This window comes from Colobus angolensis, unplaced genomic scaffold, assembly GCF_000951035.1.
Source record: "Colobus angolensis palliatus isolate OR3802 unplaced genomic scaffold, Cang.pa_1.0 Scaffold270, whole genome shotgun sequence".
Classification (NCBI taxonomy): Eukaryota; Metazoa; Chordata; class Mammalia; order Primates; family Cercopithecidae; genus Colobus; species Colobus angolensis.
The window spans coordinates 3,943,444-3,963,980 of NW_012115933.1; the positions used below are offsets into that span (position 1 = coordinate 3,943,444).

Sequence of the window (20,537 nt, forward strand, 5' to 3'; positions counted from 1 at the left end):
TTACCTTTTAAAGCCCTTGCCAACCCAGAGAGTCCATCAGTCTAAGCTATTTATGAGATCTTGGGCACTCTATTGGAAATAACTGTATTTTCCTCCCCCCTCAGCATGGTGAGAGCTCACTGGATATTGCACGGAGATTAAAATTTTCCCAGATTGAATTAATGCTAAGGAAAGCATGCTAATCCTTGTGACCACACCGATGGAGATACAGAAAAAGTTAAAGACTGGATCTATCTTCATTTTAGATTGTTGATCTGTGGACCACTCAACCTGGATGCCACCATTTTATGGGGAAAATGATGCTTACCATGGTTAATGTTTTGGAAGAGCTTTTTAATTATAGCATTGTTTACTCAGTCAAGTTCACCATGGCCATAATCCTTCTAAGGGAAACACCAAAGTTGTTGTGGTCTGCACTTCAGTCAGAAACTGATGTTTCAGCTAGGCACAGTGGTACATACCTGTAACCCCAGCTACTTGGGAGGCTGAGGTGCGAGGATCACTTGAACTCAGCAGTTTGAGAGCGGCCAGGGCAACACAGCAAGACCCTCTCTCAAAAAAAAAAAAAAAAAAAAAAAAGCCCTGGTGTTCCAAACTCAGTCTTTCCTGAAGAAGAGGATCAGAGTTATCTTCTGAAACAGGGTTCTCTCTTCCCGGTTGCATCACTCTTATAAAAAGACTGTCCAGTCTATGTCATGCCCTAGGAGACAAACTGTTCCTCCCAGCCCCCTTTGAGTACTGAGCAGAAGAATCAAATTATTAAATATGTATGTTTGTAGAGAATGGTATGTGTATGTGTGTGGGCTAAGAGATTCATGTGTAAATATTCCTTTGATGAAGCAATTTCAATAAAAACACCTATCAAGTATCAGTGGTGAGTGTGTTTACACCACAGAAACTGGCAAATTGACAAATCAGAGTTTTTGGTTGTTTGTTTTTGCTTTCCGTAAAGTTCGTTTACTAGCATACCACTAGAGATTTTGGTTTACAAATAAAAGCCATCTTGGTTTGAGCAAGACTATGCAACTATCTATGCAAATGTTCGTTTAAAAAAAATCTTCATGATCCTTTTGTAAATACAAGGTGGTTACTAAACTTGTTAGTTTTGTTTCTTTTATTGATAAATGTAAAACATTATTGTAACTTATTTGGATAAAGTTCTTCAAAAGAAACAGAGCTATATAATGAGGTAGGATCTGGATTATTTGTCTAAGTGAGAGTTTGTGAATATCAAAATATCTGTCTCACTTCCTCTGTGAATGAGACAGAGTAGAAATAAACTCACTTAAAAATATGATTGAATTTTGAAAATCAAGACTGAATCTCACATAGCTGCAGACAGGGACTAAGCCAGCTCCTCTGTATGTGGTAACAAGTACAGTCTAAGAATGAAAGATTTACTATCCTTGAAAGCTCTAATGAAAATCGAATCCAGCAATATATATTCAACTGTGTACACGGCTTTAAGAAACTTATTTTATGAAGGAAGCAGTAGTGTGTAGATATAGATTCTGAAGTCTTTAAATGTGTCTTAATAAATTAAGATTCACTGGAATTGAGCTGAGCTACCAGGTGACTCTTGGGGACAAAAAAAACCACACAAGTGAATTTCACACACCAGTATACTTTCAACAATATACTTTTGACACACACAAACCTTTGATTTTGTTTCAGAGATTTTGCAAAATAATACCAATGTTATTTACAACTGTCATCTTTGAAATTGTGTAAAAGTGGAATAATTTTCTGAAGAAATAAATTGTGGTTTGTGAATGAGTTGTGGTGACTGTCTGACATTAACTTTGTCAAGATTAAAGGATAAAATGTGTGATAATTTGTTTAATCAAGCTCATGACATTATGCAATTTTCTCCCTAGCTTTTAATTTTTGGAGGCAGAAAATTGAGCCAGAAATTTCTAGCCATTAGGTCTCCTAGCAACAAGCTGTAAAGCCTCCAACAAGCTTGGACTAGAATCTAGGCACTGAAATGCACATACATGCTTTATGTAATGCAGAGTGCATTTATTGGAGAACTCATAAACATCCTATAAAATTTTCTTCCCTGAGATCCAACTATAAAACTTGGCCTTATTCTGAGAATGCTTAACATATATTTCATCCATACTATAACATTGATTTTGTTGTTGTTGTTGTTAAAGCAGCTCAGCTTCCTGAGGTAGTGTTATGTCTCTATGGCAACAAGGTGAAAATGTCTAGCTTATTTTGTCAAAGTCAACAATAATCAAGAAACTCCAGACCTCAAGTTCTGTCCCAATTTGTCATTTTACTTTAGTGCTCCAAAAATATGGCTTATAGAAAAAAATAAGTGTTTTAAAGAGATTTACCTGAATGATATAGAGAATGTCTAGATACTTTCTGGCTGTCAGTTAAAACTACCCTTCAAGATGGTAGAATATATAACAGCATGTGAAACCTGTATTTACCCAATAAGGACTAATTTACTGAAAAAAAAAATGTAAACATAAGTGTCAGATTTAGTGCCAAGTGCAGGGAATCTGAAAAATGTATACTAGGTCTCTGTCCTCTGTAATTCTGCCTTCACGGGTCCTAGCCCCGTCCCTCATGAGGCTGTCCTAAGCTTGTCAGTGTCGGATGCTTCACAACACGGCCTCACACCGTCCCTGGGAAAGGTTGGTCTCCTCCTGCTGCATCAGATGGATGATTTCATTGTACATACGGTGAGGAGCATCCAAACCCCAGATGAAATCCACGTGAGCCCATTCAGGAATATTCTTATGGTAGATGAGGTTGGTCACCTCGGAGAGCAGCATTTTCACGTCTTCTGGATTTGAAAGCCAGTCCTGACCTCCTGTCCACATTGCTGTAGGGACCGTCATATCTCTGACTCTGTACCTTACAGGAGTTGGCTAGAGAAAATGAATAGTTCTTAACTGTAGGCAACATTTGGACTTTCAGACTCATAATTTATGTTTCAAATAGACATAATAAACATGCCATCTGTTGTGGTGAAGGGTACATGGGTGTTAGAGTCACACAACTCTGTTAAGAATTTCTGTTGCTGTCCTTACTTCAAGGTAAAATTACTTAACATTATTGAACCTCAGTTTCTTCCTCTGTTACTGGGGATAATATCTGTAATAACTTGCTAGATCAAATGAGAAAACACAAAAAAACACTTAATGTCTTGTACTTATTTTTTCTTCCTATTAAATATTTTGTAAATAAATTGTTTTTAAAAATAATTCTCCTGTTCTTTTAAAAGATAATTTCACAAACATTTCATGAGACAAGAATTATATTCCACAGAGAAAAGCAAGGAACCTGCTGGGAAGGGCTCTGTATCTTCACAGCCTTTATGTGATCCCAGGCAGCCTTTGAGGCAGGCCCAGCTTGACTGCATTTGCCAAGACCATGGCCTATGGCACACAGGTAATTTGAGCTAAAGGGAAGTAAAAGTTAAATACCTGCTCCAACCCTTATTCCTCACCCTTCCCCACCAAATATACCAATTATTATTCCTAATTCCTAGGAACTTTCTGTATTCATGCACTGTTAGTAGAATTAGCCGAGCTGGCTGAGCCCTTGAGATTAATCAGCATCCAGAACTTTCCTCAGAAGTGGTAAGGCCCATTTCTTACTCAGGAAATCCACCATGGAGTCTTGGCTCCAATCCTAGATGCTCTGGTTTCTCTTTGTGGCTCCCTAAGAATTTAGAGCTATGGCCCAATTTGGATAAGGTAGGTTGAAAACTTCTGTGGGGTTAGTAATATTTTTTGTCATCTCACAGGTGAAAAGGTTGAACTAAATGTCATGTCTCGCTCTGAGTTTCTGTGATTCTGTGATACTTTTTTGTGTGTTTCTTTTCTCTTCCCCTCCACTCCCATTTTCTGGTGCCTATTCTGCATGAATCAATTTCTCTAGAACTCAGTCCATTAAATGTTGATAAATTAAAACCATCTTAGGGCCGGGCACAGTGGCTCATGTCTGTAATCCCAGCACTTTGGGAGGCCAAGGTGGGTGGATCACTTGAGGTCAGGAGTTATTTAAATAAATAAATAAATAAATGTAAAAAAAAATCTTTGAACAGGAATACTTTCCCTAAAGACATATTATGGGACACGGTGAAGAAGGACTTCAAGAGAAGCAGCTGATACCAGAGACTGAGAGCTCGCTATCCAGGGGCACTGCACAGTTTGTCCAGTTTCCTAGCATTTTACATCTAGATCGATGTACGGCAGTGGATGTTAATTATGATGTGAGGCTCTCAAAGAAAGACTAAACTGTGTCTAATCTGCCCCTTCCAGCTCTGTTTCTATGGTAAATACTTATTTACATTCACACACATGATTACCAAAAATCTTCAGAAGATTTTATGTTCTAAAGGGCATACCTACGCAATTCTGAAGCTCTACACTTTGATATCTAATTTTAGTTCACAGCATTAGCTACATATTTTCTTGGGTAATGTAATAACATTTAAAAAATTTAACTTGCAAATTACAGATTCATTGAAAGTATAACCAGGGAGAATGCTTATGGGTTTTCTAAGCCCAAAATTTTTATTTTAAAGGTAAAGAAATCGAAGCCTGAAAAATTAAAGCAGCCTAGCTCCTGTTACAGAAGTTTATAGTGCAGAAGCAAAACTTATACAGCAATCCTGACTTGCCATTTAATGTTCTTTTTACTGTGCTATAAAACAAACTTACTGCCATCATCCCATTTGTTTTATTCTAAAATAATACTTCTAGTGTCTACCATAGACTGCACTCTTCTCTTGACTAAATCTACTTCATCTTGCTCCTGAGAAGCCCAGTACCTTGTTCAGGGAGACAGCCTCAGCAAAAAACGCCTCCTACTCCATTGTAAAAGCAGAGAGTTTTCTTGGCTAAACTGTGAACTTAACCATTTTCAAATGGAGTCAAACATGAACTATTATTTTCTGCTTAAATTTTCACATGTTATTCCTGTATCTAGAGCAAACTGTCATTATAACTTCCCTGTCATACATTTCCAACTTATATATTTTCAGCAGATGGTCTATTTGATTCTCTTACCTGATTGCATTTTTCCAGATTTTTGGTCTCGCTCCCCCAGTCAAATGCCCGGAGTTCACCAGAATTCACTGCCTAAAAGGAAACAAAAATTTGCAAGGTATTCCAATGTCTCAGTGGATAAGCGTAGTGGGGTGGTGGAAATGTGCTACCCAGTGTCCACTCGTGAGGGAAGCAGAGAGCAAAGGCTGAGCTGCTCTTCCGTTCAACATTGGGATAAGCGTCTCAGGAAAATGGTAAGACAAGAATGAGGCCTTTTGAGAAGAAAAAGGGACTACATAAATTCTTAATCATTGCATTATCAACTCCAGGAAGTGCATACTCATTGTAGTTAATGTGAGTGGGTATCCTCCACAACTCTGTGGGCTACAATGGGGCAGTGTGCCCTGGAATTGTGCAATGTAGTGATCCTGGAAGATAGCAACCAAAATTTAATCCAACTTAGAATTCTTCTCTGGTTTCGAAGGTACAACTGCGCTCTCTCTCTCTCTCTCTCTCTCCCCCCTCCTCTGTCTCTCTTTCCACCCTTCAACAGAGAGAACTCTCTCCTTCCCCCGTCCCTCTCTCTGTCACACACACCACATAGACACACAGAGGCGTGTGTTTCCTGTAATTGCAGGTAAAGTTTGCAGTGTGAAGGACTCCTGTGAATATCTCTTTTGACTCCACATTAGCATTTTTGTCTCTAGTTGACTGTATTGTTGGAGGAGCTGAAGAGAAGATGTAGAAACATAATTCTGTCCAGCCACATCTTTGAGGTGTCTAAAGATAGAGAGAAGTCTCACTTGGATCATCTAAATTCATACTTTTAAGATCTAAAGAAGTCCTTAGGCTACTTCTGTCCTTTCTTCCCATTTCTTGAAAAGTTTCAGTGATCTAGATCAAATTTTCCATCAAAATAGCATCGACAATACTACATTTCATCTTAGAATAAGTGTGAAATAATCCCTGGGCTATCTAAAGGGTGTCCTTTGACTATTCTATACAAAATATGAAAGGACATTTAGCAAAGACTGCAAATTCAACATTCTTACCTGGCTCCAGTGTAGAATATTTTGCACAGATATTCCGGCAAGAGTGTGGGCAACATATACATTTGCTCGGCTCTGTAACAAAGCATGAGTATTTTGGGGGACATAGAAAAACTCACAAGATGTATACCCTGTCAAGACCAAATCTCCTGGGTGTCAGACCAAGAAATGGAAACATTATTAAATTATCAGCAATTATCTATGAAACAAAAATATGTACATGCACATAAATAAAATGTCACTAAATTTATTGCCAGACACTGGTATTTTTCATCTGAGAATAGCTTCTTATCAGAGATCTGGCCTCTACTTAAAAAAAAATTTACTAGTGATATTTAGGATGAGGGCTCTGGTATTGGGCCTGTATTCAAACCTTAGCTCTGCAGTTTAATTTTTAGGTGAATTTGGGTGAGTCATTTAATCCACTAAATCTTAGTACACTAATCTGCAAAGTGGGGATGTTAATAACACTCATAGGCTTGGTATAGGTTACAAATTAACCTAGTATGTAATATATGCTTATCAAATGGTTACTATAAATCAAATTATTAATCTTAAAAAAGAAGAAAAAATCTCCACATATAAAGAAATGTTGCCCCAGCTGCTGGCAGTGCTGCTGGCAAACAGCCCTCCACTCTCAGCCTGCTTTGAGGATTGCTCCGATTATAGGGAGATACATTGCCCAGTGCTCCCCTGTTACTGGTGTGGCAACATTAAATGACTGATTGACATGGTGTATAAAGACTCAGCCCTCTCTTCCTAACTTGAGATAGTTCTGAAGGGTCATCCTATCTTCACAAATCCCTGCAGGATCAACGAAGGCTCCTATTGAGACTGCATCACTACTTGACTTTTTCATCTACCTAATCCTGTTTCTTTTCCTTCTCCAGGTATTATCCCTAGAGCAGAATCCAAATCATTGCTCACATTAATCTCCATCTCAGAGTATGCTTCCTAGGGAATCCACCCAGTGATACCAACTGGTAGCCTAAGCCAAAATGAAGGTCCCTGATCTTCCATCAAAGAACTTAAACTACAAACCTACAGGATCCCGGTGGAGGGTAGAGATAGATGATGCATGACAGTTCTCTCTGTTGTCTAACATGTGCTAATCATGCTTTTTAATTTAATTCACTGTAGTAAAGCTGCTTTCAGACCTCTTCCATCTATAATCTGTGATTTAATATCTAGCAATGCCCTTATGTTAACCTTGTTTCAGTCCATACTGAAGCATTTCCCTTATTTCCTTACAGTTTGGAGAGAACTGAGTTACTGGGAATATATCATTACTATGAGTCTTCACTGGCATTAGCTCTCCCTCCAGGGGTGAGCCATATGCCTCCCAGCTTTATGCTGGGACTCTGGGAATTTATTAGGCTCCCACTTACCATATTCATATTGTTGGTGTTGAATCCACCCAGAAGTAACATGACATTACTACAAATCTGATCAAGAATCACCTGGCCACAAAGGTAAATAACAAGCTGTCTGAGAAATCTGGTCTGATACAGAAATTCTTTTTTGCCAAACAATCCCTGTAAAAATATGAAGTGACATAGTAGTCATTACATGACAGACAGAAAAGATGTGACTGTAATTTAAAAAGTTTCTGTTTTAGGAAATTGGGCTAGAAGATTTTCCTATGTACACAGGAAATTTTCTGAGGAGTCACATACCTTGATCATCATATCTGGCAGCAACAAAAATTTGGTCCCAGGGCTTTTTGCATGCTTAAGAGTGGCTACAGGTGCTAAAGCAAAATACATTTTGATTTTCTGAGCCAGCTCTGGCATGGTGGAAAATGCAATAAAACCTACAAAAGAAAAAATATGTCAACATGAATACTGAATATTTTTAGAACTCATAAAATGTTTATTTTGCTTTTAACAAGATATTTCAATAATTATGTATTTGATCGTATCTTACCTCTCCTATAAAATTATAAGGTCCTTATGACACCAGCATATTTGCTTTCAAGTAGTAGGTGCTCAATGAATTAAATAAATAATTGAATATAATGATGTTAGCTTTGAGAAAATGTTTATATTGAGAGATATGCTATATCTAGACACATATAGCACAGAGATATGCTATATCTAGCGTATGTATGTATATGGTAGACACATTGCTGGGGACTACATGAATCTGAAGATGACAAGACCAGGTCTGAAGGAAGCACAAGGTGACTGATTTCAGGGATAGCTCGCGTCGTATGCTCACATTTCTTCTGAGTATACAAACCTGCTTCTCTTTGAACCTACCCATGGTGGTGCCCTGTGAATAGCCGACATAATAGATCTTTTCCTGGCCCGTTTTCTGCAAAATAAAGTTTATCACTGCAGGAAGGTCAAACCTAGCCATCTCATCATAACTACAAGGGGAAAAGACAAAGTTATATGAAAAGTTATAATCAGAAACAAACAAAAGCACCCCCACCCCCCCGCTGCCGGGTTTACAAATAAGCCCTTGAGTTTTCAACCCTGAATGCTTGTTACTGTGTCCCTCACAACACTCAGAATGGATTTCTTTCAAACCTGTGGTACATGGGTATCTCTGGAGTTACAGGCTGTCAGCGAACTGCTGTTTTCTCAAGATGTTGTCATACAGCAATAATCATCTTCAGCTAATATTTACTGAGCACATAACCCAACTCCTAGTGGAAGTGTCCTGTTCTACTGTTAAGCAGAACAGCACAGGGCTATGCAGATGCATTTACAGGAATAGTTATAAAGATGTTGAAGTGGCCCTTCTCTGATAGGTATAAAAAGTGAGTTGAACATCAATAGGTAATTTAAATAAAAGCATTAAACATCTTTTGCACGAGCATGAGAGATGTGTAAGTCAAATCAATGGTCCCTAGGTGATGTGGTTAGGTTTTGTGTTCCCACTCAAATCTCATCTTGAATTGTAATCACCATAATCCCCGTAATCCCCACATGTCTAGGGAGAGACCAGGTGGAGATAGTTGAATCATGAGCGTGGTTTCCCCCAAGGTGTTCTCGTGATAGTGAGTGAGTTCTCGTAAGATCTGATGGTTTTATAAAGGGCTCTTCCCCCGTTTGCTCAGCACTTCTTGCTGCAGCCTTGTGAAAAGGGTGCCTTGCTTCCCCTTCACCTTCTACCACGATCGTAAGTTTCCTGAGGCCTCCCCAACCACGCTAAACTGTGAGTAAATTAAAACTCTTTACTTTATAAATTACCCAGTCTCGGGCAGTTCTTTACAGCAGTGTGAAAATGGACTGACACAGTAGGCTTAATAATTTCCTTTCTTTTTTTTTAATGCTGCCTGGTCTCTTCTCCTTCTGGAGTACTATTATACTATCACCCCCCCTACAAGGAAATGGATCTACACTTCTCTCATTCCAATCTCAATCACCTGACACCAATCACCATTCTCACCCTATTAGCTAGACCCAACCTTCTACATGGGAAACTCAGCATTCCTCACTACTTCAACCAAGGAATCACTAGTTAATCAAGAAAATTGGGGAATATCATGTTAAGATAATGATGACTTAACCAAAATAAATCAACCAAATACTAGAAGCCATAATTTTTTACCCATTTTTTTGAAAGGCAGACATGTCTACCTCCATTCTCAAGATTTTCATGTACCTGAAAGCCCAGAACTCATCTTGGTCTATGGAGAGGGTCTTGTGTTTTCGAGACCAGGCATTTCCCCTGCTGTTCCCCATCCACACGTCAAAACCAGCATCTGCCAGAATGAAGCCCAGGCTATTATTGGGCAGGTTGGAAATCCAGTTGCTAGCGCCTCCAACTAGACCATGCTGCAGTAACACCACAGGCCTGGAACCTGCAAAAAGAGACAATTTCAACTGTGTGAAATGTTCTCTCCCTTTCTTGTTATCCAGTAATGAATAAGAGCTTTCAGATCAAACAAATCTGTGTTCAGATCTTGATTCAGCTGCTTGCTAGCTTAGTTATCTTGGTCATTTACTTAACCTTTGTTGTGTGTCTTGATTTCTTCATCAGTAAAATAAGATTTGTGCTATGCTTTAATAAAATAGAGCATAAGGAACAGATGGCATGTTGCCAGGCAGAAAAAGAATCTATAAAGTTTAACTTCTGTTGTTAGTTTTGTATAATTATTATCAGACTTGTCTGGGCTCTTCAGAAATATTGAAAGTGCCCCAGTAGATGGTATAGTATGATTATTAAGGTGTATATATACACCATATATATAACATATACACACAGCATATATATACACACACTATATATAACTATATCTATATCTGTCTATCTATCTATCTATCTATATGTAAATGGTTTAGTGATTAAGAGACCTTGTCAAAAGGACCCACAAGCCAGCTTGAAGGAGCTCCCACTGTTCAAATACAAAAATATTGAGCATCAAAATAAATAATTATAGTAAAGAATTATATCCCATTGAATAAGAATGCTCGAGTCCATGTACAGACCAATAAATGAACAAATAAATAATTGGAAGGAAAAGCTCCTATTTACAGAATGCCATTTAGTAAATACATGCCATTTAGTAAATACAAAACATTGATTTACAGTATAATACCAACAAACAAATTCAGAAAGATTGAAATTATCAGTGAATGTTAAAATTAGTGAGTAAAAGTTTAAAGGCAGAATATTACACATCCTGAAAATATCTTCCCATGACTTATTTGTTAATTACAAAAGCAAAAATACTAACTTTAGAAAAACCTGGCAGATACCACCTTAACAAAGTCATTAGTTATTATCAGTATTGGAACAAGCCAACATTATTTGCTTCATAATATGATGAAGCAAGAAAGATCTGACTTCACTTTTGTGTTATTCCTGCCAAAAACATATAACTTGAATCACACACACCATGAAGAAACATCAGATAAAGCAAATTAAATCCCTGTCCAAAACTCTTCAAAAATGCAAAAATCAAAAAGACAAAAAGACAAAACCTGAGGAATTGTTTATGAAGGAGACAGACTTGATGGCCAAATGTAGTAAATGATCCTGGATTAGATTACGGACAGGAGGAGAGAAAACAGCTATAAAGGACTTTGGGACAATTGACAAAATTTGAATATAGACTATGAATTAAATACTAATGTCAATCAATGTTTGTTTTCTAACTTTGATAAATGTATTGCAGTTATAGAAGAGAATACTCTTGTTCTTAGAAAATACTCGCTGAAGTTACTTAGGGGCAAATAGGCATGATGTATGTCTCAAATTTACCATCAAAGGTTTTGGAAAAAGCATTAAGATACACGTAAGAGATGGGGGAGAGATAATGATAAAATAAATGAGGTAAAACTGTAAACACTTGGTAAATTAGGACAAACGGTATATGGAAGTCCCTTGTACTATTCCCAGAACTTCTCCATAAATTGGAAATTATATCAAAATAAATAATTACAAGAATATCAGTAGAGAATAGAGAAGGATGAAGGGTTTTAAGAATTCTAACGTGTTCAATAAATTAAGGCATATATATAATTTTGTCATTAGCACATTTGACTGAAAGATTAATAAAGTGCTGCCCTATTAGGAGGAAAAAATACATCATGCCCTCAACGGGACTTGTGCGAATTAAATCAAATCATGAGTGCAATATCCACATCACAATATGGCTTAGAAGACACCTGTAGTAAAAAACAGCTTTATTGCTTTCATTATTATTGTTATAATTCTCTAAAGCAAGTGACTTTCTGAGCTTCAGCGTCCTCATTAGCAAAATGAGGACAATTGCCCACCTCACAGGATTTTGGCAGGGGAGGGGTAAATGAGGTACTGTGCATTAAGCACTCAGCATGCTGCCCGACCTCAGATCAGACGGGTAGCTCTTGTTATTATTGCTGTAAAGGGGTACCACACACACTTGCAGTCTCCCTGTAGGACAAAAGCCCTTCTACACCAAACGTATCCAGCATCTTAACAGTCTTCATGAATTCCAATCTGCCTCATTTTATCTCTCCAGGGAGAGAATGTGTAGGTCACTGTGGACTGTTAGTGAAGGGCCAGGAGAAAGGAACTCGGTGTTATTTTAGGTTTTCCTTGATGTCTGGTCGTTTAGTTCATCCTCTTAGCTCTCAGGGAGGTGACCTCAGCTGTGTTAACACAGGACACTCAAACCAAGGTGATCAATGCTCACCGTGAAAGTCTTTAGGGCATTTCCCATGGTTACAGTCTCCTTGGTTCTCCTTAGCCATATAGTTTGTTCTTGTGATTCCCCTAACAAGAGGACTGGCTCATTTATATCATTTCAAACATCCCCAAGTCTTCTATTTAAATTACAGCCAGCAGGTGAGTATGTAAGGGCTACACAGCTGTCATTTCTGAGGATGGCCCAGCCTATTTTCTTTCTCGATATTGAAGCCAACTAAGATCCTTTGATAAAGATAAAAAGGCCACTTCCACAAGCTATAAGCTTTTCAGTAAACATTTTTCAGTTGTTTTCAGTATGAATTTCATTGGCTCTCTTTTTGAAAAGTTGGTGAAAAAATCTTTTTTTTTTGATATGGGAGATTGCAAGAGGCACATGCCAGCAACACTGGCCACTAGTGAGAAGTGTTCTGCACCAGCTGGACCAAGGAGCCAGATTCCTTGAACCTCAAACACCTGGGCAATGTGTGAACAGTCTGAATCAACAGGATGTAAGAAAACAAATTCTATCCATGAATAGAGGCTGCAGATGACCCCCATGCCTAATAATTGCTAAGTCACTTGATAGCTTGGAAGAACTGTGCTTTGCCCACTCCCCTGGGATTCGTGGGGCCATGTCCCCAGGCTCTTCATTTATTTATACAAAATCTAAATTCATCCCACAAATATTTATTAGCACCAGAATGTGCTCAGCACTCATTTAGTTACTGGTTCTAGCCTTGAGCAAAGCAAATAATGTCTCTGCTCTCATTGAGTTTACCCTTTGATTGGGGGGAGACAGATGATATACAAACATGAAAATATCTATTATATCAGGTGATGGTAAGTGCGATATGGAAAAGTAAACAGGGTAAGGGGCTAGAACTCAATAGGTAGCAAAGAGCTGCAATTTTGAATAGGGTGGCCAAGGAAGAACTCTGATAAAGTTGGCCGAAAGAAGGGCCAAAGCAAACTGCATAGACATCTGATGAAACAGTGGCCCAGAGGGAGAAATTTAAGTTCAAAGATGCTTAAGGCACATGCTAGACATGTATAAGGCACAGCTGTGCAACTAGTAAGAAAAAAAAAAGATGGTTTTCAAAAAGCTACACAAGTACAAATTAGAGTAAAACAGAACCCCAAAATTTCTTTACACCAAAGCCCAATAGCATTTGTCCAGCATTTTCTGGTCCTAGTTAAGAACATGGACTGTAATGGCAGAGAGACAGATTTTATTTGAGTGCAGGTTTTACACCTCACTAGCAAGCACTTAGCACAGACTTTTTGGGTAAGTTACTTAACATATATGAGTAGCAGTTTCTTAGCGTAATTGTGAAAATTAAATGAGACTAATACAAATAAAGCACTTATCAGTATATCTGGCATATCAAAATAACACAAGAAATTATATTATCTGTACACATAAAAGACAATATAGTTGCTACTATAAACCTACTGTTAGAGTATTAAAAAGAATCCAGCCAAATAGAATGAAAAATATTCACATTTTAGTAATGAAGACAAATGTTTAAAAAGATAACAATAGCTGAAAATCCCACATACAAAAGGGTGGAATTGTATGAACTATGGAAATGTATCAAACATTTAAAATGTACCTATAGGCCAGGTGCAGTAGCTCATGCCTGTAATCCCAGCACTTTGGGAGGCTGAGGCAGGCAGACTACCTGAGGTCGAGATTTCAGGACCAGCCTGACCAACATGGAGAAACCCTGTCTCTACTAAAAATACAAAAATTAGCTGGGTGTGGTGGTGCATGCCTATAATTGCAGCTACCGGGAGACTGAAGCAGGAGAATTGCTTGAACCTGGGAGGCAGAGGTTGCGGTGAGCCGAGATCGCACCACTGCACTCCAGCCTAGGCAACAAGAGTGAAACTCCACCTCAAAATAAAATAAAATAATAAAATAAAATAAAATAAAATGTACTTATAGAACTTTTGTTTTTCAAAAGCCCTTAGTAAAAAGCTAGGCAGCATCTTAAATATTTTAAGTGCTCTTTAGATGAGGAATACAGAGTATAGGAGTGGGAACCAGGTGCCATAATAAAGCTTGAATTTTTCATAAACAGGTTGGTCTGGTCTGTTCAAGGAAATGTCAGTAAATATTCTAGAATGTCTACATAGGAGGGGTTTTGGGGAATGGGTTAAGTGCTAAAATAAGTCAAGAAATGAACTTTTCTTGAACGTGTGTTTTGAAAAGCAAACACTATGTTTAATTGAGATAATTAGTGGCAGTGGGGAGGGATATGGTGGTGGTGATGGAGACTATGGGGGAACTGACACCATCCTTTGACCTGAACAATGGACATCAGTCTGCACTAAGAACCCAGGCTCTCTTCTACATTCAAATCACAAGGGAGTCGTGACTGCAGAGAAGACTGCTGTGTTGCGGTGACATGGCATGACCCATACCTGTCTTCTTAGGTTGCGCTAGGCCTCGAGGAATCCGGTTAACAGAAAGGATATACCCATCTTCAGTTGTGACTTCATATTCCTCACAGGGATAGCCTTGATGTTGGATGATTTCGCTCTATGGAAAAAGCACAATTTCTTTTGAGTTCAGTTCTCTGTGGCTATGTTCTCAATGATCCAAAAGTAAGAGTAGATTCCTTGATGCTGTAAAACACAAAGTCCTTGCTTTTCCCAAGTTAATCACGTTACCTTAGAAAAATCTGCCAACCCTCTCTAGTCCTTACTTTCTTTGTATTAATATGGAAACTGGACTAGAATTGTGGTTCTCAAAGTACGGGCCCTGGGACAAAGGCATCAGCATCACTCGGACTAATCTGTTAGATATGCAAATTATAGGTTCCAACCAAACCTACTGAATCAGGAACTTGGAGGACTGGACCCAGCAGTTCGTGTCTCAAGCTCTTTAGGGAGTTGTGATGTACCCTAATGTTTGAGAACCACTGGACCAGAACCCTGATTTCAAAACCTTGTTGTGCATCAGAATCATCTGGGCATTATAACATACAGAGTCTTGATCCCACTTCAGGTTACAGATCAGGTGGTTCTAAAGCAGCTGGTGGGACACCTGTTCCAGGACAACTTATAAGCCTTCCTGGGTCATGTATTTCCTAAGGTTCTTTCCAGTTCTAAAATCACAGACTCAAGAGCATTGATTCCTAACATTTTCAGGTTAAAGTTCCCTCTGTGAATTTGAGAAGAACTATAAAAATGGATATACAATGGATACAAAAACATGGTTTTGCATTCAATTTCAGGAGTTTCAGATATCTTGTTGCCTATATATGAACCCCTGGTTAAGAATCCTTATTCTACAAGGTAGTTACATGTAGACACTCTGGAAAATTTGCAGCTGCAAATATCTTCTAAGCATCCTCACTGTTCTTGCCCATTGTTATAACGCAGAGAAGGAAAGAACCATTTGCATTAGGAGCTGCTTTAAAAAAGAGCAAAAGAAAAGAAGGCCAGGCATCACATGCCCAGGTAGAATATAGGGCCAAAAAAGCATAGTCATTAGGAGAAAGCTCCCGGGTCCCGCTGTCTGAGTTTTAACCCTGGTTCTAACACTAATATATGAACTAGCTGTATAATCTTGAGAAATTTAGTTAAACTGCTCCTATGCTTCAGTTCACTCATCTGTAAATTAGGAATTCTAATGGTTCATAGTCCATGGGACTGTTGTAACAAATGCAAAAAGATAATGCACACATAACACTAACTGTAATCCCCAGGACATAGTAGGAACTCAATAAGCATTAACTACCACTACAATTAAAACTCAATTAACCAAGCATTATGGAATGCAGTGTATATGTGTGCATGTATGTATGTGAGACACTATTGTCTACTTAACATTGACATTTTATAGGCCAGGCGCGGTGGCTCACACCTGTAATCCCAGCACTTTGGGAAGCGGAGGTGGGTGCATCATGAGGTCAGGAGATTGAGATCATCCTGACCAACATGGTGAAACACCATCTCTACTAAAAAAAAAAAAAAAAAATGGGCGTAGTGGTGTATGCCTGTAATCCTAGCTACTCGAGAGACTGAGGAAGAGGAATTGCCTGAACCTGGGAGGCGGAGGTTACAGTGAGCTGAGATCATGCCACCGCACTCCAGACTGGCGACAGAGTGAGACTCCATTTCAAAGAAAAAGAAAATTGTAGAAGTATCTCAAATTTTGGCATGCATCAGAATTACTTACAGGGTTTGTTAAAGCACAAATTGCGGGACCCCACTCACAGTCTGATATAGCAGGTCTGGGTTGAACCCAAAAAACTGACATACAAGTTCCCAGGCAAAGCAGATGCTGCTGATTTGACAACTATCCTTCAGGAACCACTGTTGTCAACTATTTGGGGAGATAAGATAAATATAATATGAAAACATGAGAATGGAGGAAATCTGACAAGTTGTTATTGACAGGATATGTGTAATGTATCAGATGAGGGGTGAAGGATGAGAGTGGAGGAAGCAGCAAAGGAATTCTGAGCAGGAGGAGCAAAATGAGAAGGGCTGGACAGGCAAGGTCTTGTGAAGGAAGAATTTGACTGGGCCTTGAGGTTGAATAGAAGTTGCTCAAAAGAGCCAAGGAGGTAGGGATCGGGACATGGACATCTGAGAAGAAAAGGAACTACAAATGCTGCAAATGTTGTCTATAGGTGGCAAGATGGTCCACATGCTATACTTGGCAGGAAAGTTTGTGCAGGACAATAAATGACTGGTCTCATGCACCAGAAGTGCTGTCAGCAGATAACACTTGGCTGTCATCTTCTGTAGGAATGGCCTCAGCTGTAGAAAGCCGCTTCCTCCAAATTCACATCCCTTCCTGCCACATCCAGTGACTGACCTGTTTATGGTCTAAAGGCCTGATCATCTCAGCCCAACGTAGGACATCTCTGAAGAGCAGTTTTAGCTCCAGAGCTCCTAATGGAGTTCAGTGAGGCTGTTTTGAAGTCCGTATCACAATTTGATTTCTTTCTTTCCTTACTCCTGATTCTCTACTTCCTTTCCACAGGTGAGGATGATGATTCTCCTTAAAAAACATTTTTGTATGAATTCTGCCTCAGAGTCTGTCCCCCAGAGAATCCAACCTGGGGCAAATATTTATTCAAAAAATGGAACATAATGCAGCAAGGTGAAATGATGTTGTGGAAGGATATTTAAAACGTTGGGAAATTCTTCATGATATACACTGTTAAGCAGAAAAAAATGTTGGAAAATAGTAAATCGTACGTGACGTTTCTTTTTAAGAAAACAAAACCTCACAGACTTAGAATGAAGATAAAGGCGTGACAAAGCAGTTCTGGGTGCAGAGTACATTGGTGACTATTGCCTTCTTTTGTATTTTTTACATTTTCTATAATGAGCATATATTGCTTTTGTAATAGTATAAAAAAGTCAATGTTTAAAAGACCATCCAGATATAGGTTGCTTTCAGCTCCTTGAATCTGGCATGTTCTTAGCTGCTCTAGCTGTCCTATGTGCTGATCTTGTTGCTACCACCCTCTCAAGTAACAGCTATTTATGTTTCAGATTTCAGGCTTTCAAACCTTTCTTCAGCAAAGCTTTCCTAAGCTTTCTGCATTAGTTCCCCTTATTTTATGTTTTCTTATTTTATCTCATTGCTCTTATAATGATTAATTGAGGATCTGTCCTTCCTGCTGGACTATAAGCTCCATAAAGTCAGGGCTTTTAATATTCTTAAATCTCTCTAACCTTAGTGCATAGCACAATGTCATGGACCTAGTAGGTACTCAGTAAACACTTGCTTAAAAAATACATGCATAAAGCCAGTTATTTATCGAAGTATAAGATAGACCATAATCTGTATTACATGAGTATACAGAGTCAAATCTATGCAGGACAGGCGAGCTCCAAAATTGGAGCTTACTCTGGGAAGGCTCTTGGCTTTGCCCAGGAAAGAATTCAAGGGCAAGCTGGTAATATTAGACAGTAATCTTTTACTGAATGGTACTGCTCCTTGAAAAGCAGGGCTAACTCATAGGTGGTGCTCCCAGAGTCAGCAGTGCATGGGCTATTGGCAGCTGTAGTTATGCCCACTTATAACTACTTTTAATTTCATGCAAATTAAGGGGTAGGTTATTCAGAAATTTCTAGAAAAGGGGCAGTAACTTCTGGGCCGTTGCCATGGAAAGGGGTAGTAACTTGTGGGTCATTGCTATGACATTTGTAAACTGTCATGGTGCTGGTGGGAGTGTCTCATGCTAATGAGCAGCCAGGGCAACTAGAGGATGCCTTCCAAGCCACCTGCTGGTTCTTGCTGGTTTTTTTCACCGCCTGCTAGTTTGTGCTTGTTTATTCGCTGTGTCCTGTTGGGACCAGAAAGTAAATCCTGCCCGTCTCCCACCTCAGAACCAGTTCAAACTTGCAACTACTTTTATTCTGTTTTGTTGAATTTACACCAATCACGTGAATTTTCTATTTTACTTTGTTTTTTCCAGGCATAGTTGCTTAATGGCAGAGCCTAATTCAATGGGCTTTAGTCTACAGACTCCTGGAGCCCCAATAGTGTGTAGGTGCTGGTTACACCCAGTGGGTGGAGCCCAGGGAGATCATCTCTTTCTGCCACTACAGAGATTTCCCTCACCTCCAAACCAGAGGAATTCAAGTGGGACAGTCTCAGGGCCAGAAGGATGACTCCTGAGGACTGACACCAATGTGCTGACTACTTAGACAAACCACCTAATCATTGGAATAGTCAAAAGAAACCTGATATTCAGCACCATGAAGATACAGAATATTTCTATGGCCTGTCAGTTTTTGAACCCACGTAAGGAAGCTTCTGTAGAAAGGGTCTTAAATCAGTATAAATATATGTTAAAGTTCCATTTCCTGAGAGTTTGTTAGATAAATCTGTGGAACACGGACATTGCACAAGATCTTCTTACTCATCTGGAGGTAGCCTCTCCTCTTTCTCACCTGGGAGGATTTATTGCATAGTATTTATAATGATAAACTTTGTGTTTAGGCAGTCCTGAATTTCAATAGTAGCTATGCTATTACATTGGTGTGGCCTTGTTCAACTTGTTTAACCTCTTTAATCTCAGTATCTGGATTTGAAATATGTGAATGATCCTATCTACTGCACAGGGCAGTGAAATTGAAGTAGAACAGTCTCTCTGCACCTTGTGTCACAATCCCTGCTATGGAATAAGTGTTATCATAGGGTGACCATTACTAAAACCCAGCTTAGAATTTGAAAAGTTATCAAAAAAAAAAAAAAAAATCCTGGGAAACCTAAAGAGAAGTATTGTCATTTATGCATTTTACTTGTAGGAGGTTCTCTGTAGCACTAACTCAGGGTCCTTTTATTGCTATTCAGCAAAGTACCAGTCCAGAAACAGGATAAAAAGAGTAGATTAGAATGGTATAAGATGCTACTAGAAGTGAGTGCCCTGATAGCAAGAAGCAAAGGCTGACACCTTTACAATATGCAAAAAAAAACAAAAAAAAAGAATAAAAAATACAGACAAAATGGAAATAATCAAGGGACTGGGGTTAACTTAAAAGGCCTTAATTGTTTCTCCACTCATAGAATGAACCAAAGTGTTCAAGGAAAAGTTAAATTGTGTTTGAAGCCCAAAGGGATTAAGTCATTTGCCCAAGTTTACTAAATTTGTTTGAGGAGATCCCAGGTCTACTGACATCCAGTTTAGCATTCTTGCCAGTACGATTTGCTACTTCATCACTATGCTCTTCTAGTATGAATCACCACCATGTATAAATATAATACATAATGTAAATGATACACAGATACAAATGTTAACATGTTAAGTATCTCATTTCCCAAAAATCCCAACTTACAATATTCATGAATGCTTCTGGGTCCACAGCTTTAGTTGGCATATGTACTGAATTCACATTTCTCTGGAACATATACGCCACCAGAATCAGAAGCCACATCTCCATTCTGTGTGAGACAATCCACTTTCTTGACAAGGTTTCCAACATGGTCCAACATCTGCATTTATTTTTTCCTGCCAATGTAACAACTAATTCTAAAGTAAGAAGAATCTGCAGGTTTAAAAACCTTTTCACGTATTTTTCTGCTGCGATTCTTTCTTCCAATTCTGAAGCAAATTAAGCAAGCTTAGTTGATAGGGAAGGGAGAACACAAAGTGGGCTGGAAACATTGCCTAGGATGTCCCAATACTATCTGGCTCCTCCCATTTTTCCCTCACACAACTTGTAATCCCTGATCCTTCAACTTCCAGGTGTGTAGAACTTTCTTTGATGTGACCTGGAGTTTTGCGCATTTGGTACAGTCCATTAAAATCCCTATACTTATCACCAGGTAATAGGGACTATAGGGAACTTCTTTCCTTCCACTCCTAGCTTT

The 20,537-nt window shown here is 38.8% G+C and overlaps 2 protein-coding genes across 3 annotated transcripts in view; one reads left to right on the forward strand and one right to left on the reverse strand.

The window, feature by feature from the left end:
* The window catches only part of ANKRD22 (ankyrin repeat domain 22), a 27,591-nt gene extending 24,367 nt beyond the window's left edge, over positions 1-3,224 (forward strand). The window contains exon 6 of the mRNA XM_011947890.1: positions 105-3,224. Within this exon, the coding sequence (XP_011803280.1) occupies positions 105-182 (78 nt within the window). The 3' untranslated portion in view covers positions 183-3,224. The remainder of the gene's footprint in view (positions 1-104) is intronic.
* On the reverse strand, positions 2,551-20,318 carry LIPM (lipase, family member M). Of its 2 annotated transcripts, XM_011947889.1 has the most exons (10): positions 20,003-20,098; positions 17,025-17,210; positions 14,618-14,735; positions 9,680-9,878; positions 8,326-8,435; positions 7,741-7,877; positions 7,453-7,599; positions 6,068-6,139; positions 5,037-5,108; positions 2,551-2,888 (listed from the first exon to the last, which is right to left on the reverse strand). In XM_011947889.1, exons 2-10 carry the CDS (start codon positions 17,049-17,051, stop codon positions 2,619-2,621), a joined length of 1,152 nt encoding a protein of 383 aa, XP_011803279.1. In that variant the 5' UTR covers positions 17,052-17,210; positions 20,003-20,098; the 3' UTR covers positions 2,551-2,618. The 2 variants fall into 2 exon arrangements, with proteins under 2 accessions (XP_011803279.1, XP_011803278.1); XM_011947888.1 differs by lacking the exon at positions 17,025-17,210 and having other exon boundaries at positions 2,574-2,888; positions 20,003-20,318.
* Between the last annotated feature and the right edge of the window lie 219 nt (positions 20,319-20,537).

What these genes read in the sequence shown, in the direction of transcription:
- LIPM (XM_011947888.1), bottom strand. Translation starts at nt 20,149, where the DNA reads ATGTTGGAAACCTTGTCAAGAAAGTGGATTGTCTCACACAGAATGGAG. An exon ending in GATGAGTTCTGGGCTTTCAG is followed by an intron (nt 8,436 to 9,679) that starts GTACATGAAAAT and finishes TTCCCCTTGTAG; the next exon opens with TTATGATGAGATGGCTAGGT. An exon ending in ATCTGGAAAAATGCAATCAG is followed by an intron (nt 2,889 to 5,036) that starts GTAAGAGAATCA and finishes CATTTTCTCTAG; the next exon opens with CCAACTCCTGTAAGGTACAG.